At 40.0% G+C, this 16,516-nt stretch overlaps 1 protein-coding gene across 1 annotated transcript; it reads left to right on the top strand.

Moving 5' to 3' along the window:
* The first annotated feature begins 4,101 nt into the window (after positions 1-4,101).
* On the top strand, positions 4,102-14,544 carry prph (peripherin). Its single transcript, XM_017704705.2, has 9 exons — positions 4,102-4,789; positions 8,692-8,752; positions 10,440-10,535; positions 10,676-10,840; positions 11,869-11,994; positions 12,637-12,857; positions 12,945-12,994; positions 13,138-13,211; positions 13,828-14,544. The coding sequence occupies exons 1-9, from the start codon at positions 4,260-4,262 to the stop codon at positions 13,903-13,905; spliced, it is 1,401 nt and encodes a 466-aa protein (XP_017560194.1). The 5' UTR covers positions 4,102-4,259; the 3' UTR covers positions 13,906-14,544.
* The last annotated feature ends 1,972 nt before the right edge of the window (positions 14,545-16,516 follow it).

Genomic DNA, 16,516 nt, shown 5'->3' with positions numbered 1-16,516 from the left:
CACCGATCTAGCTCATCTTCACTACGTAGCTAACTAGCCTGCGCTTTCTGGAGACGCAACTATAGTGTTAGCACATCGATTTTTATGGTCATTTTTCATCTATTTCGCTAATATGCCTTTGGTCTACAGCCACCTGCAGGGCTGTATTTGCAGTCATGGTGAGGACACAAGCTCTATCAGAGCAGTGAGAGTTACAGCTCACCTTAAACACGATGACGTGATCTTCTTAATGACGCAATCCAAGACGATGAGTAAATATGGTCATATTGCCCAGCTCTAGTTTATCACAAACACGTAATATAACTACAGAGTAAAACAGTTACAGAGTAGAGCCTGTTTTAAAGCTACCTTTAATACGAGTTTAGGCCAAATTATGGTCAATACTGAGTTTTTACCCAGTTGCTTGTTAGCTAGCTGAGTCATGGTTTCTAAAAACTTTACAAGACCGACTGACTTTAGTGATGTAGTAGGTGTAAAATATTGAATAAAATGTTGTTCTGCATGACTGGCTTTATTTTCACTCTTACATTTAACTTTATGACACGCAAATTTTCAAGTGGATCGCCGATAAGCAAAGCTTGTAAGCCCCGCTGTTGTGGGCATGTGTATGTTGTAAAATGAAAAGGCCCGGTCATTTGCCCCGCCCCCCGGCCCGGCTCTGATTTGTTAGTGCGTTAGCCCCTTAAAATCCCAGGCGTATTACATATTAAGGCTTATTATTTAGTAACTACAGGAACTTCAGTGCAGTCTGGTTGAGATTTTCTCTGCCAAAGATCAAAGCCATTTTGCAGATATAGCTTATAGGCCTATGAAAGGTAAAGGCTGCGTTCCTGATGTGGCCGTTCTTGTTTTACAGAAACGTTTTTCTGTGCAGTATCGCCTCTATTAGACATTTTTGCCAGTTCAAATAAGCCCTGAATTCTCGTCAATCTGAATTTAGTAAGAAGAAGGTTCTAATCTATAGTCTGTTTAAATAGCATATTTAGGAGCTGCAGCTTATCTTGCTTTCAAGCATTGCTTGGCTTTAGTACTGTTGCCTGATCTGTTTCTGTTGCAAGTGGATGGATAGCATTCGGATCATATTAGATCAGTGCCTGATACAAAATACATTCTTAAAACATGGCTCTTCAGGGGTTCTTTAGTAAAGAAAATGGTTCTATAAAGAACCATGAACACTTAAAGAACCCTTTGCATGATTAAACTGCTCTTTGCACCATGAAAGTGTTATTCGGAATGAGGGAGAATGTGCTGTAGGTGGTTCAAATTGATCCAAAGATCAATTTAATCATGCAAAGTGTTCTTTAAGTGTTCATGGATCTTTATAGAACCATTTTCTTTACTGAAGAACCCCTGAAGAATCACACACATGCACACACACACACACACACACACATTTTCTAAGCCGCTTCTCCCTCAGGGTCGCGGGGGGTGCTGGAGCCTATCCCAGCTGTCATCGGGTGGAAGGCAGGATACACCCTGGACAGGCCGCCAGTCCATCACAGGCCCTGAAGAATCATCTTTTTTAACTGTATGAGTGAATCTGTGTGCCAACTCTCACAAATACTTATATGTTATGTCTATTATTACTGTAAGAATTAAATAACATTTTGGTGTCATTCAAGGTACAGATATTTTCTGTTAGGACAGCATGTCCCTAGACCCACCTCGTAAAGGCTCTCTGATGCCCCCCAACTTACCCCAATGGGTAGATCCCCAGAGAACACTATTTCACTGCTCCACAGCCCAATAACTGTGGGCTTTATACCCCTCTAGCCCATGGTATTGGGCGTGGTTAATATAGGCTCATGGGCAGCTGCTCCAGAATGTCCCAGTCATTTTCTACAGTGATCATAACACCTTACAAGAGGTACACCTTAACCTCTTAAAATCCCAGTTTTATTACATACTAAGGCCTATTATTCCGTATCTACAGGGATTGTTGTTAGGTTACAGAATTGTGTAATAAAACGTCAGGCCTGCTGGTGTGCCCTGGCAATTTAAGAGGTTAAAGTAGCTGAATTAACTAATTAGAAAAGCTGTCTGGATACTTTTGCACATATAATCACCATCATTTACAAATAAATCTCTTAAACAAACGCCTGAGAAAACGAGAGAGAAGACGTGCTGCATTGTTCTCTGTTTAATGACCTGTGCTTCAGAAGAGGGTGGTGCATGAGAGGCCAGCTGTAGTGTTGTGGTTCCCTGTAGGTCGAGAAGCAATTTTCCTATCACGCCACACTGCTGTATGATGCCCTGTCCCCTCCTTATCCAACATTTAAAAAGACTGTGCCGTCCACATTAGCAGCAGAAGATGTAGCAGCAGGATACAAAGCAAAACTGATCGCTGATGGATACTCAGCTTTATAGATGAGCCAATGAATAAATGAAAAGATGTCTCAAAATAGCTCATTTAGATTAAATACACACAGAGTATGAATGGAGGAATGGACCAAAAAATGGAGCTTGTTTCCCCTACAAACTGAGACTATGAGAATAGATTATTAGTATTAATAAACAGATTATTAGTATTAATACATGATCTGTGTAAAATTGAGAAAGCTAATTGAAGTATATTTCAGTGAGTGAAAAGTTTGTATTTTACTGAATTACATTTCATTTCATGAAATATAATTAATTTTTCTCAATTTTAAAACCCAAATGTTCAGAAGACTCACTTTGTCCTTTCAAGAAAAATCAAACCACTTAGGGAGCCACAACATTTTATTTCCATTTTACCATCTAGGTTGTAAATATTTCTCAGTATGTGCTGATGTGTTAGTATAGACTAAAAAAATAAAATTTAAATGAATTTTTAACATTTTAAAATTTAATACAGCTGCAGCTGCTTTTCTTGCATCTTTGGCAGGAAACTTTCCCACAAAAGTAGAACGGTTTCTTGTAAAATGTCTTTTACCATTTGACTTTACGAGGCTGAGGTCAGCTTCTCATACGCCAGCTTCTTGTTAGAATTTTCCATTAGACATTAAATGGTGACGGAAGCACCAGAATGTAGGAATCCAAAGGAGGATTATTTTAGTTTTACCTGAAAATCTATTCTGCTGTGGAGCCAGGGTGGTAAAAGAGCCGCGTGTTGCCGACCCCTGGTGTAGGTGAATGGTGTCAGCAGCCACCTTACACAATGATGTTGTAATTATGGAAAAGATTTGGGTGACTTTTGACTTCTATCAGTTGTTAACAAGGTCAGTCTCATAGCACCAGTGACAAAATTAAGAAGCAAAATTTGTCTTAGACGTCTTAACTGAGCACCTACATGGTGGGTAAGGACAAAATAGCATAAATAGTGATTTTAAATTTTTTTACTGCTAACGGCACCAAATTTGTATACATTGAATATACCGAGCTGGAAATTTCTGGCAATAAAAAATGGTTCACTGCATTTTTTTAAATAAACAGAATCAGTGTACTGTGTGAAAGAACAGCTGTAACAGTATTAAATGTTATATTTTTTTTTTTTTTTTTTGATTCTCCTGTCACTAATCTTTTGTAAAGTATCTCAACTTTCAGCACTTGCTCATGTTCTCTGGTGGGCTGTGTGGGATGGGGAATGTCATCCTTTGCAACAAAAATGAGATTAGTGCAGATATTCGATATGGCACACTGCAATCTGGTGCTGGAGTAGAATTGCAGAGTCATGCCTCATCCTTTGTCTGCTCCACCAGAACATCAATACTTTCTACTATTACATGAAGTGCAAAGAGAGGAAAACTAAAGAAGTGTATTCTGCAGTGGTGCATGCTTAAAATGTTTGGAAAAACCTGTAAATTCTTACTTCTGCAGTTCTGTTAGGAGAATTCGTGAAGAAGTGGGAATCTGTTTTCGGAGAAAAGGCAGCAGGGTGGGGACACGTGTTATATATGATGTCTTAATGTAGGAGGAGACAGTTAGGATGCTTGCCAGTAGCGCAGGACAGGAGGGAGGGAGGGGCACATCTGGGCTGGGCCGGGAGTGGGGGTTGATGGAGGAGAGGAGCAAGGAGGGGTGGACATGAAAGAGGAGGCTGCAAGGAGGGAGTGGCCAGGGGCCATGTGGAAGAATGGTGGATGGATGATGGGAAGAGAGCCCTTGGAGACTGGGAGGTCTGTAGGCAAAGGGGGAGGAGAAACGGTCAGCCTCTGAGGATAAAAGTCCCCGTGAACCTTTCCTGGACGTCCTGTTGCTTCAGCTTCGACCATTGCCACCAAAAGCTCCAGAGGAACCCAGATAAGGCGAAGATCCAGCCGATCAATCAGCATCCAATCATGAGCCACTCCACCGTCCGCACTTCTTACCGCCGCACTTTTGGTGCACCTTCCTACCCGGCCTACACCCCGCTCCCATCCCGTTTGCCTGTGTCCGGAGGCCGCTACCTTAGCTCGGTATCTCCTCCTGTGACCACCCGTTCAGTGGGCTACCGCATGCGCTCCGCCACCCCCACCCCGGCCCCCCGTCTGTCCTACGACAAGGTGGACTTCTCTCTGGCCGAAGCCGTCAACCAGGAGTTCTTGGCCACGCGCAGCAATGAGAAGCAGGAGCTGCAAGAGCTGAACGACCGCTTCGCCAGCTTCATCGAGAAGGTGCGCTACCTGGAGCAGCAGAACGCTGGCCTCCAGCTGGAACTCAACCAGTACAAGGGCAAGCACCAACAGGGCCAACCCAACCGGGCCAGTGAGATCTGCCAGCAGGAGATGAGGGAGCTGCGCAGGCAGATGGAGCTGATCGGCAAGGAGCGGGACCAGGTCCAGGTGGAACGAGACAACTTAGCGGAAGATCTGGCCTTGCTCAAGCAGAGGTGTGTTTTTTGTTTTGTCCTTTTGGGAGGGGCTGGGTTTAACCCTATAAACCCTAGAGACCTGTCCTTACTCTCATAACTATGTACTAAACATGGTGTAAACCTCATATCTTAATTTAGGAGCTAATTCTTTAGGAACTAATTCAATCGTAAATTTGACCTCAACTATTTTGGTACGATTCAGTAAAATGACAGCTTTCTTTCAAATCTTGTTCCCATGACTTTCATTCAAAGTTAGCAATATTATAATTACATTCCAAAAATTGATGCAGTTGATTCATCACATGTTTTTCTGAAGTTACTGAATTATAAACATTAAAATTAATAAATGAATAAGCATGAATAGTTCAAGTTTAAGAGATTAATGAGGGATCACACTACACTTTGAAATCACTGTGTATGAATAAATAATGAATACAGACACTTAAAATATATTACACAGAGCTATTTTGGGATATATCAGTATTTTTGAGGTGAGCGTGTTTTCAAGGTAGATGTCACACTCTGGGTGGCTTAATGTGTCTAAATAAGCATTAAAGTCCAATGTGACTTAAATGCACTCAGCAGATTCAGAGAAGCATCAGTTAGACACTGTTAGTGTCAGGTTTAGCAGTGAAGACATATAGGAGTATTGTAGCTTTAAATTGTATTGCACACGTCTGTTACCTAAGAACAAGTCTGTAGCCCATGTAATTACTAAGTAATAACTACTAAATAATTACAAGGCTGGAGATTTACGTCTTAAGTAGTATTTTGGGGCAGTTTTCAGGCATGGCAAGTTTTTTAAGTGCTCAGACTGATAGGGTGTGGTGATGGGAATTCTAGATGGTTCCAAAAGATTTTATTTTATCTGCAGCTCTCACCACCACCCCAACCCCCCAGACTCCCCCACCCACCCCCCGCTTAACACAATCACATGGGTGCCTCCCATAGTCCTCAACAGAATAATCAGCTGGGCTGTGTTGATGGGTGGGTGTGGCACTGGGTGGAAGGACACAGAGACAAAGAACCTGCAGTGTGGATCCACTTCATCATACTGCAGTTTATGAATGTTCACATAAATGTAGGTAATGCCAGAACCCCCAACATCCTGAGACAAAGACACAATCCAGCTCTTCATCATCCTGAACCTGCAGAAATCCACAACCGAAACCAAACATGTCTGTCTGAGAACTAATGCTGAGGCCTAATTTAGTTATTGCTGAGTCACTGAAGAGAAGCTGGTCTCCATCACTGCGCCGAGAGACATAACTTATTAAATTTACTTCATGCAAATGTGTCCTTGTGGTCAACAACATTTCATGCATATAGAATTTCTATACACATTAAAAATGAAGTAAATTCAATGTGTTTTTCATTGTAAACACCAATAACATCTTACATTTGTACCACGTTCAGTTGCAGCACACACTGAAATGTTTAGAAGTCTTAAATCTGTTAAATATGACTTTTAATACCGGTTAATCTCATATTTCATTAATGATAGCAAAACAAACACAAATTACATTAAATGAAATGAAGAATAGTTGCTGCACTGCTGATCTGCTCAGATGTTCTGATACTACTGATACTGCTCCAAAATGATCATGTAAATATAATGTAAATATAATGTAATATAATGTTAACATTCTTGTCCTTTAAGCTTCTTTAGACCTTAACAATAATCTTAAATCTCACAATTTTTTTTAAACATGGCTTTTTAGGGAATGTTCTGTGGCATTGCTCAAAGAACCCTTTGTGGGACCTTTATCAGTCTTCTCAGATGTTCTATTTTTACTGAGACTTTTGTAAACTGGCAGACAGATATAATATATTAATCCCTAAGTGAAAATTTGGGTGTTGCAGTAGAAAAAAAACTAAAATTTATAATGTATCTCCTCAGAGAGGAGCAACAGTGTGCACCGTTAGCGGGTCTTGGAGGGGGAGGAAGGGTGTGGAGACTGAGAGGTTGATGGAGAGACAGAGGGAACAGGGGAGAAAGGGAAAAATCAATGGGGCTCCATTATAGGTGTTGGGTGTCCTGGGCTTGTGGGCCGGTGCCAGGTTTCCTATTAAGGAATGCAGAATTCCTGCAATAAGAATTGAATAAAATCTGAGCTTAGCCCCCCAACCCCCCACCCTCCCCACACAGGCCACAGGCCACAGGCCACACCCTTTCTCCATCTCGGGTATCTTTGGATGACTTTGCTATAGCTAAAAATAAGACATCTAAAAATACAGTACATTATAATTGTTGTGGGGCTATAACTATACAAATAAAAGGATTTGGATATTGTTATTCACCAGTCTCTTCAGGTTTTTGGCTTCCACATTAAATTGTTTGGTACTTACATTCTGCTGTCTGAGGCTAGTGCACCATTTAAGGTGGAACGTAAGAGGTGATATTAAAGCTGCTAAAGTGGTGGGATCATGTCGCAGAGTTATGTTTTTAATAAAAAGTGCTTTTTTTAATCAAAAATGTTTTATTCAGATAATGAAACGACAGTGAAAAAGTGCTGCATTCAATATTTATAATTCAAATACACATCATGTCCACATTTAGTTCCTAAAAGTAAGTAAACGGAAAGACGGAATAATGAAATGGTGTACACGTCTCTAATTGAATATAATCTTTTTTTCAGTATATAAATGTATAAAGCAGAGATGATCTCATTTCCTCAGTGACTACTTGGAGTCCAGCCAAACTCAAGGTGTGGTTGGGACATGACGTCATCCGCAATGAATATAAGGCATGATTTGATTGCAAAATTCACTTTAAACTGGGTTTACATGTATGACCTCCACAGGATGGCTAATTTACTGAATTTGCTGAGGAGATGGATTGACCCCCCATTTTCTGCTTTGACCCAAATCCTTTTACTGGCCAGCACATTAGCTAATTGTTCATTGGGCTCTTTGCCAGCTGGTGCCTCGTTTGTTACAGTGTGGAGACCCCTGACAGCAGGCTAGACATGTATTGATATGAAGCCCCTCTTAAACCGCCGACAGGAAGGGCTGAAACAAAAGCACAGCCAAGCCAGGACTTTGCAATGAAGAGAGCAGGATAAATGTAAATGGTCTACGTTCGTTCGGTTTGGTGCCCACCCCGGTATAGTTCAAGAGGAATTCTACAATTCAACATTTCTACATAATTAAATGGTTAAGGTGTAAACAAAGTAATTCAGAGTGCTTTGATGATAGACATCTGAAGAGTTTAGCGCCTCTAAGAGCTCTCTCACATACAGTTATTGCATGAAATGAATACACTGTCTGATGCCTGAGACATTGTTTTACGATAGTTTTGAGAAGATTTTGGCCAATTGTATTTTTTAAAATCCATTGATAGTGGAGGGATACCTGCAGGGCATTGTAAGGCAAAATAGTCCCCAAAGAAAATTTTATTTTTATGGTTTATTGCTCTTGTGGTATGGATTAAAAGTTTGGAATCTGCACAGTCCACACAATTCCCACACAGTTTCCAAAACTGGAGATCCAAAATATCAGAAAGGAAATCAGAACAACTGTGCAAAACATGGTGGACACCAGAACTGCTCCTATGAGATAAACAGCACTTAAAGCTTTTATCTTTGAGAGGAGCAAATCAAGCTGCTTCAGATCTGAAAACATCCACAGGTGTTTCTGTCCATCCTTCCACTGTGAGAAGACAACTCAGCGCTATGGGTCTGACAGGGTGTGTAGCTGTCAAGAAGCCACACTGAGAAAATGAGACAGATACATCAAACTTTGGTATTGGTATTTAGGTTTTTTTTTGTTCTCTGATAATATATTTTTTGTTTTTTATGATGCTGAAAAATGAACAGAAATGAATGAATGAATGAAATGATGAAACAAAATGTTCTCTGATTTTTGCACAGTGCTGTATCTACAGATATAACAGTTTTTCTTCTTGTGTGTGTCTGCAGGCTGGATGAGGAGAGTCAGAAAAGACAGGATGCCGAGAACCAACTGGTCCTGTTCCGAAAGGTGATGACCTAGAACTCGCACTCTCTTTCTTGTTTAAGTGCAGATTCCATTATATCTGTCAGGAATGACTTTTGCGTTCAATATCTTACCAAGTTTGGCATGTGTTCCCTTTATTCCATGTTATTCTTACCTGAAAGGCGTTCCGTAGATGTGCTCTAGTCCTGACTCATACTGACACCTGGTGGCCGTCACACACACAAAATCAAAATAAAAATTTCCAGCTCACATAACAAAGTAGGGCTGGGCAATATGACAGTATATATAATTATCGTGATAAATCATATCACAGTATTATACACTGTGCTTTTCTGAACATTGTGTATATTGTCAGAGCAATGTTAGTCCTATTTAACTGGATTAAGTGCAAAAATTATTAGTAATATTTAAAATGTATCTGTACTGGTTCTTTTTCTCTTTCTCAACAGATCAGATGCCATAAAAATTAAATATTGTGTACTGTGAACATTTATTGAAGTATTGCAATGTAGTATTGCATATCGCCCACCTCTATTACAAAGGCCATCAATAAAAACTTCACATTGATGAAAAATACTTTTCATAGAACCTTACAATTGATGCTGTCAGAGTATAAAGAACCTTTTTATAGTTTAAAAACCTCCATGCAGTGTAAAGGTTCTCTGTCAAAGAAAGTTTATTCCTATAATTTTGGCCAAGCCAGGAATACATTTACAGTTGGATTAAACAAATGGGGATATTACTTTTCTTACTATTAGTGCACTCTAAAAATGATTCTGTATAGAACCATGAACACTCAAAGAACCCTTTACATGATTAAAAGGTTCTTTGCATGGTGAAAGGGTTCTTCAGACCATTAAAGCATGTGCTATAGATGGTTCCATATAGAGCTTTGAAAAAGGTTCTGTACAGCACCAGAAAGGGTTCTTGTATTGTTTTGATGTCAAGCTTGTAAGTTGTAAGAGCCGGTTTTTCCAAAAAGTTCTATATTTAACTATTTAAAGCACATTCTCCATCAGTCTGAAAAACCCTTTCATGATGCAAAGAACCCTTTAATCATGCAGGGGGTTCTTTGAGTGTTCATGGTTCTATATAGAGCCATTTTCTTTACTAAAGAACGCTTTATGAACCATCATTTTTAAGGATGTAGTATCAGTAGTATTTGTACTAGTAGAATACTCTTAAAACTAAACGGTTCTTTGGATAAATGCAATATTTGCTTCTCTAAACAACAAGTGCAATGGGTGTTTCTTTAAGGAATCAGTTTTTGTTAATGTGAAAAAGATTTTTTTTTTCATGTAAAGAAACAAGAACCATTAAAATAGTGCTATATAAAAATAAGCTTATTTGACAAAATCTTTTTGTTGCTATATGGAACATGCTATATGGATAGTTCTTAAAATGTTCTTAAAACTAAAGAGGACTACTTCTTAAAAAGGTTCTAAGCATTTAAATGATTCTTTCTGTCATGGTTCTATGTGTAACCTGGCTAAACTACAGAACCCCTTTTATAAAGGATGTAGGAACCTATATGACAATGTAGATGATCAAAAAGGAAGGATCAAGTCTGGCAACTCCAGCTTTTGAAAAGCAAACACTGGTCATTAAAATTTCCTCTGTCCTAAAATGTTTGGAGACCTGAAGGGTTTCTTGCTACATCAGTGATAAGCTTATGCACTGAACAGATGTTAATGTTAATGTCTGCTTGCAGGACGTTGATGATGCCACTCTGGCCCGCTTGGAGTTGGAGAGGAAGATTGAGTCACTGATGGACGAGATAGAGTTCCTCAAGAAGGTACATGATGAGGTACGGTGAAAAAATCCATTCAGAATCCTGTCTAAATTAATGGTGTGACCACCATCACTTCAACTGCATAAACACAGGAGCCATCAAAGGTGCCTCCAGCATTTTTCACTGCAGGAGTTTCTTGTATTCCACCTAAACAGGAAATCCAGGATGTGCAGGTTAGCATTGAGACCCAGCAGATGAAGATGGAGGTGGAGGCCACAGTTCGTCCGGACCTGACCTCAGCCCTGAGGGATATCAGGGCCCAATATGAAAGCATTGCAACTAAGAACATGCAGGAGTCTGAGGAGTGGTACAAGTCCAAGGTGAGGAGGTCAACATAAGCCATGCCTCATGTCTACTGGCAGCTGCAAATGAATTATATATTTATTTATAGAATCACTGTCCAGAGCAACTTAGGCCCAGTCCCATTTCTTATTTTTACCTCTACTTTTGTTTTCAAATGTCACCTTGCTTCTTGGACTTACAAGGGGTGGTGATTCCCATACGAAATGGGACAACATTCAAATAAAGAAGAACATTACTTCATTAACAGGATACTAGTGGTGCGCTGTAGGTGACCCAGCCAGTCTGCAGTGATGACAGAGGAGTGTAATGTTCAGCAACCTCTCTGTTGGGCTTAAATACAAGAAGGGATTGTGACAATTATTTATTTTTGCCCATCCCTAATTCTTCAGTGATATGACCCTGAAGACAGGTATTCGCCAGCTTCTTGTTTGAATTTTCCCATTCCACCTTGAATAGTGCAGCAGTTCTGATGCCTGAGGTGGCAGAATGTATTTCATTTAAGGTGGAACAGGAAATTTAGCTAGCTAGTTACCGACACATCAGCATACTACTAGCAATTTCTATACTTGTTATGAAGAAAAGGACCATAATACACTGAAAAAAACATTAAACTAAAATAATACAATGGTTAATGTAAGTTTTTAACAGAATACTCACATTTGTGGGTTTCTTTGGTCACTTGTGCAGCTGTCTTGCCAGTTTTTTTTTCTCATAACACTCAGTTTGGAGGGCGATGTAGCTCTAACACTTCTAACCCTACCCATCTTTCTGAAGACAAAAATTATGAGACCCTAGATGTTAATGCGTAAAACGGAGGGGTAAGGGCTAAGAGGTAGGAGTGAGGGGTGAAATAGAATTGGGCCTAAGACTGGCCAGTTAATCATTAGGAGTCTTGCCCAAGGACTTGTACTAGTAGAGCAGGTGAAGCTAATTAGTATAGCGTGCATGTCTGGACTAGAATTGGATCATCAGTCTTTTAAAGATAATGGTTTTATCCACTGTGCTATCCAAGTACTAATGCTTCTTTTCTCTTCTCATCCTGCAGGTTGCTGACCTGACAGACTCTGCAAAGCGCAATGCTGATGCCTTGAGACAGTCCAAGCATGAGACCAATGAGTTCAGGAGGCAGATCCAGGGTCTCAATTGTGAGATCGATGCCCTCAAGAGCACGGTTAGCTCAGATAAATGCACTACACCGCTACAAATTTGTAGACACTAGCTTATCCAGTGTTTCTTCTGAAATTAAAGGGATTAATAGGGAGTTTGTCACCCTTTGCTGCAGTAACAGCCTCTATTATTCTTGGCTTTTGTAAGGCTTTAATAACAACAACAACAACAACAATAATAATAATAATAAAGTGTGTGGGACAGATTTTCAGTGAAATATGGAGGTGCTCAGCAATTTAGAGATTTAAAAAACTTTAAAATCTATTCTAAAAGATACAGGCAACCAGTGTAGTTCTTTCAAAACAGGCTTTATACTTGGTTCATCGCTATGAGTATTTGATTGCATTCAGCCACAAGAGCATTAGTGAGGTCAGGTATTGATGTTGGATGGTCAGCTCTGGATCACTCCAACTCATCCCAAAGGTCTCCATCAAAGAAAGAGCTCCATCACTCCAGAGAACACAGTTCCACTGCTCCACAGCCCAGTACTTGGGGGCTTTATTGGTATCTCAATACTGTTGGACATATTAGTTTATATAGAGTACATCTGATTTAGTCCATGTTAAGTTTCACTCTTTTGGGTGGCTATATGTCTAGCTGAGGAATTCACATGAAGCACTTTGAAATCCTTGTGCATGTCCTACAGAATGAGGCTCTGGTGAGGCAGATGAGGGAAATGGAGGACCAGTTTGGTGTGGACGCTGGCAACTACCAAGACAACATCACTCGTTTGGAGGAAGAGATCCGCCACCTGAAGGAAGAAATGTCCCGTCACTTGAGGGAATACCAGGACCTGCTTAATGTCAAGATGGCTCTAGACATTGAGATTGCTACCTATAGGAAGTTGCTAGAAGGAGAGGAGAGCAGGTAATAATGTCCTTTCCAAATGTAGCTGTCTATGAAGTTGTCCTAATGATATATTTTGTGCCTGATGTTTGTCAACTGCTCTAACAGAATTGTGGTTCCCATGATGAACATAACATCGATGGGCATGCGCAATGGGGGTAAGTCAGCCATGATGTTTTGCTACAACTGCTTACTGAAGTCTTGCTGTATCTCTAAAATTCTATTAATCCTATTAAATTATTTGACTACATGTGTTACTATTCTGGTTTAACACCATAAATCTGTATCCGTTGGTGACAAGAATTTGACCAGCCTGCTGATGTTGGACATAGCAAGAAAGTTGTGATCAAAACCGTTGAGATCCGTGATGGAGAGGTTAGTTGAGCATCCTTTTTGGCTCAGAGCTGTTGGCTGAGCAACACCTTAGCAACCACCTGGAATTCAATAGGAATGGCCTAATATAACAGACAGCATAACTTTTCCCTTCTATAGTCTTAAAAAAGATGGTTCTTTAAGGGTTCTTTTGTAAAAAATGGTTCTGTAAAGGACCACAAACACTCCTGGAAACCTTTGCATGACTAATGGGTTCTTGCCATCTTGAAAAGGTTCTTCAGAATGTGCTGTAGATGGTTCTATATAGAATCTTCTTGATGTCAAGCTTGTAACAATAGAAGAACCGTTTTGGGTGCTATATAGAACCCTTTTCAAAAAATGTTCTATATAGAACCATCTACAGCATATTCTTCATCAATCTGAGGAACCATTTCACTATGGAAAGAACCATTTCATCATGCAGAGGGTTCTTTGAGTGTTCATAGTTCTTTATAGAACCATTTTCTTTACTAAATAACCCTTAAAGAACTATTTTTTAAAGAGTGTAGTTGTTTTGTTGTTATCATAATACAGAAATCCAGTGTTTATCACTTTTTAGAGGTCTATAATTCTTACTTAATCCCTTATTGTCACTAACAGTATCATGTTTCCTGCTCAGGTGGTGAAGGAGTCAAGGAAGGAGAGAGAAACCCCCCGTGATTCCAAGGACGCCCATGATCAACGAGAATCTGACTGAGCTGAACAGAACAGGCTGTTAATGAGCGTTTGTTCCAGGCTCAACAACCGAGGGTTCAAGAATAGACAAGTCCGAAAGACAACAAACCCATTAAAAGCTGCTTATGCCTATCTATTACTCACTGTTGGTGAAAACAAATTATGTAAAAGTGTTAGGAAGAACATTTCCATTTATCTTTACTCACTACTGTGATCCTGAATGGGGGAAGACTTTGCACGAAACGATGTTGAACATCGACAGTTTTAATCAGCAAATGTTACTACGCAATGGTGCTAACAACACAGCCTAATCAGCCTTAACCTCACAGCCCTGACACAAACCATCAAAGACCCTTAAAATATAATCCAACATTGTGCTTTCTAAGATATACCTGTCAATACAGTTCACAGTTGGCAGGAAACAATGATTTTTGACTAAATAAAACCAACTAGGTCATCTTTTATACACCAACTGTGGCCTTTATTTACAGCAAGAACATTCTACCACAGTTCCCTTTGCGTCTGAAATGCACATTCTCACTACATGATCCATGCAGAGAGAAATGAAATGTTTTCTCTTGTGGATCCTGAGCTGGTCACTGCTTTTTTCCAGCACTAACTCTTCAGATAAAGATACTGCTGTAGGGGCTTTAAGAGACTCGAGGGGGGGGGGGGGGGGGGGGGGGGGGGCACTAGTTGGTAGTAGTTCAGTTGTTGTTTTGAAGCAAGTTAAGTTTCGTTTTTGTCTCGAAGCATTAAAGTTTTCCCTCCGCGGGATTCTCCACTAACTTGAGCCTCCTTACTTCACGACCCGCTTCACTGCCACGTCACATTCCCCTATAGCTTTATATTCTAAGTAGCAGTGGTCGTAGTAATTTTGTGACGTCAGTGCCGTTTTAAAAGTTTTGGAAGCGTTAAAAGGTTCTGTCCTCAGTAGACAGGCTAGTCTAGAATGTGATTTAGGATGCTAAACAAAACAAGCAGTAATGCCTCTCTCATTTCAGCCAATAGGATATTTATTAGCTGGGAAAATATGTTGCAATTACATTAATGTGTTTTCTGCAGCCTCATGTTCAAAACTAATAAAGTCAACTGGAACAAAAGCTCTCATGTTGTTCTTCACAGCCGCATGAAAATATGACTTGTACGATCCGTGTGTGTCAAGGTTTAGAGACAGTAACTGATACCCTTATAAACAGAAGCCATGAAGGACCATGGATTCACATGGTTGTTCTGTGATTACTTATTTTCTTATTATTATGCCAAAATGAATGTTCTGCTCTTTAGAGAATATTAGTTATATCGTGACAATGACATAAATATCTCAAGAAAACATTCTGTCCACCCAAAGGACAAGAAGTACACTTCCCAGAATTCCCGACGCTGAACTGTTTCCCTCGTTGCTGTTCCCGGAGTCGGACTCCATTACCCAGACTCCTCAGCGGAGTCACATGACTCCTGACCGTTCACCCTCCGCCTATCAGCGCTCTTGCTCACCTGTTCATGATTTTCTCCTGATAGTTAATTTAGTATTTAAGCCCAGGCTGTAGATTAGCGATTTACTCCTCCGTGAACGTACTGAGCGTTTCTTGCATCTTGTTTTGATTCTCGTGTGTGTCTTACTGCCTGTTTTCGTTTGACCCTGCTTTTTGGATTTGCCCTTCTTGTACCTTTGCTGGGCCTGATTGCTATATGTTTTTGACGCCTCGCCTGCTTTTTGGATCTTGCTCTGTCTTCCCCAACTCTGCTGTGGTTGCCTTTCTCCTGCTGCTTGCTTTTCTGGATTTGACCCATGCCTGTGTTCTGACGACTCTGTGTTCTCCTGATTACACAGTAAAGCTTCACTGTTGCCTTTTAACCGCACACGTCTGCTCACTGACTCCACGTCACACATTCATTGTGTTGTGACATAATGATATAAATAAGTCAAAGTCGCAAGAAAACACAAAAATAACTTCTATCACAGAAAAATGGAGGGAATATATGGCCTTTAAGGCCTTCTGATCGTATAGAACATTTCCATTATTAAAATAATCAGAAACAACAGCTATTTGTGTAGTTGTATTAAAATAAATGATTGTTATAGTATGATTATCCATCCATCCATCCATCCATATATTATAATCATACTATAACATGATCATACTTTATTTATACTTTATTTACTACACGTCCTGTTCTTTGCATCATGAAAGGGTTTTCAGATTGATTGAGAATGTGCTGTAGATGGTTCTTTTTGAAAATGGTTCTGTATAGCACCAAAAAGGGTTCTTCTATTGTTATGATGTCCAGCTTGTAATAATATAAGAGCCCTTCTGGATGCTATATAGAGCAGTCTGAAGCACACATGCACATTTTCCATCAATCCAAAGAACCATTTAAACATGCAAAAGGTTTTTTGAGTGTTCATGGTTCTACAAAGAACCATTTTCTTTAAACCCTGGAAGCGCCATCATTTTGGTATTTAAACACCTAAACAATCTCTTTCACACAGTTTAATACACACACACACACACACACACACACACACACACACACACACACACAATGAAATGCAGACAGAGATAGATAGAAGCCCCAGTTCTCTTTATAACCCACCCTCACCCACTTTGACTCACCACTAGGATGTGTGG

The sequence above is a fragment of the Pygocentrus nattereri genome, chromosome 21 (assembly GCF_015220715.1).
Source record: "Pygocentrus nattereri isolate fPygNat1 chromosome 21, fPygNat1.pri, whole genome shotgun sequence".
Lineage (NCBI taxonomy): Eukaryota > Metazoa > Chordata > Actinopteri > Characiformes > Serrasalmidae > Pygocentrus > Pygocentrus nattereri.
The sequence above is the reverse complement of the archived record's forward strand: the minus strand, read 5'-3'. Positions and strand labels throughout refer to the sequence as shown.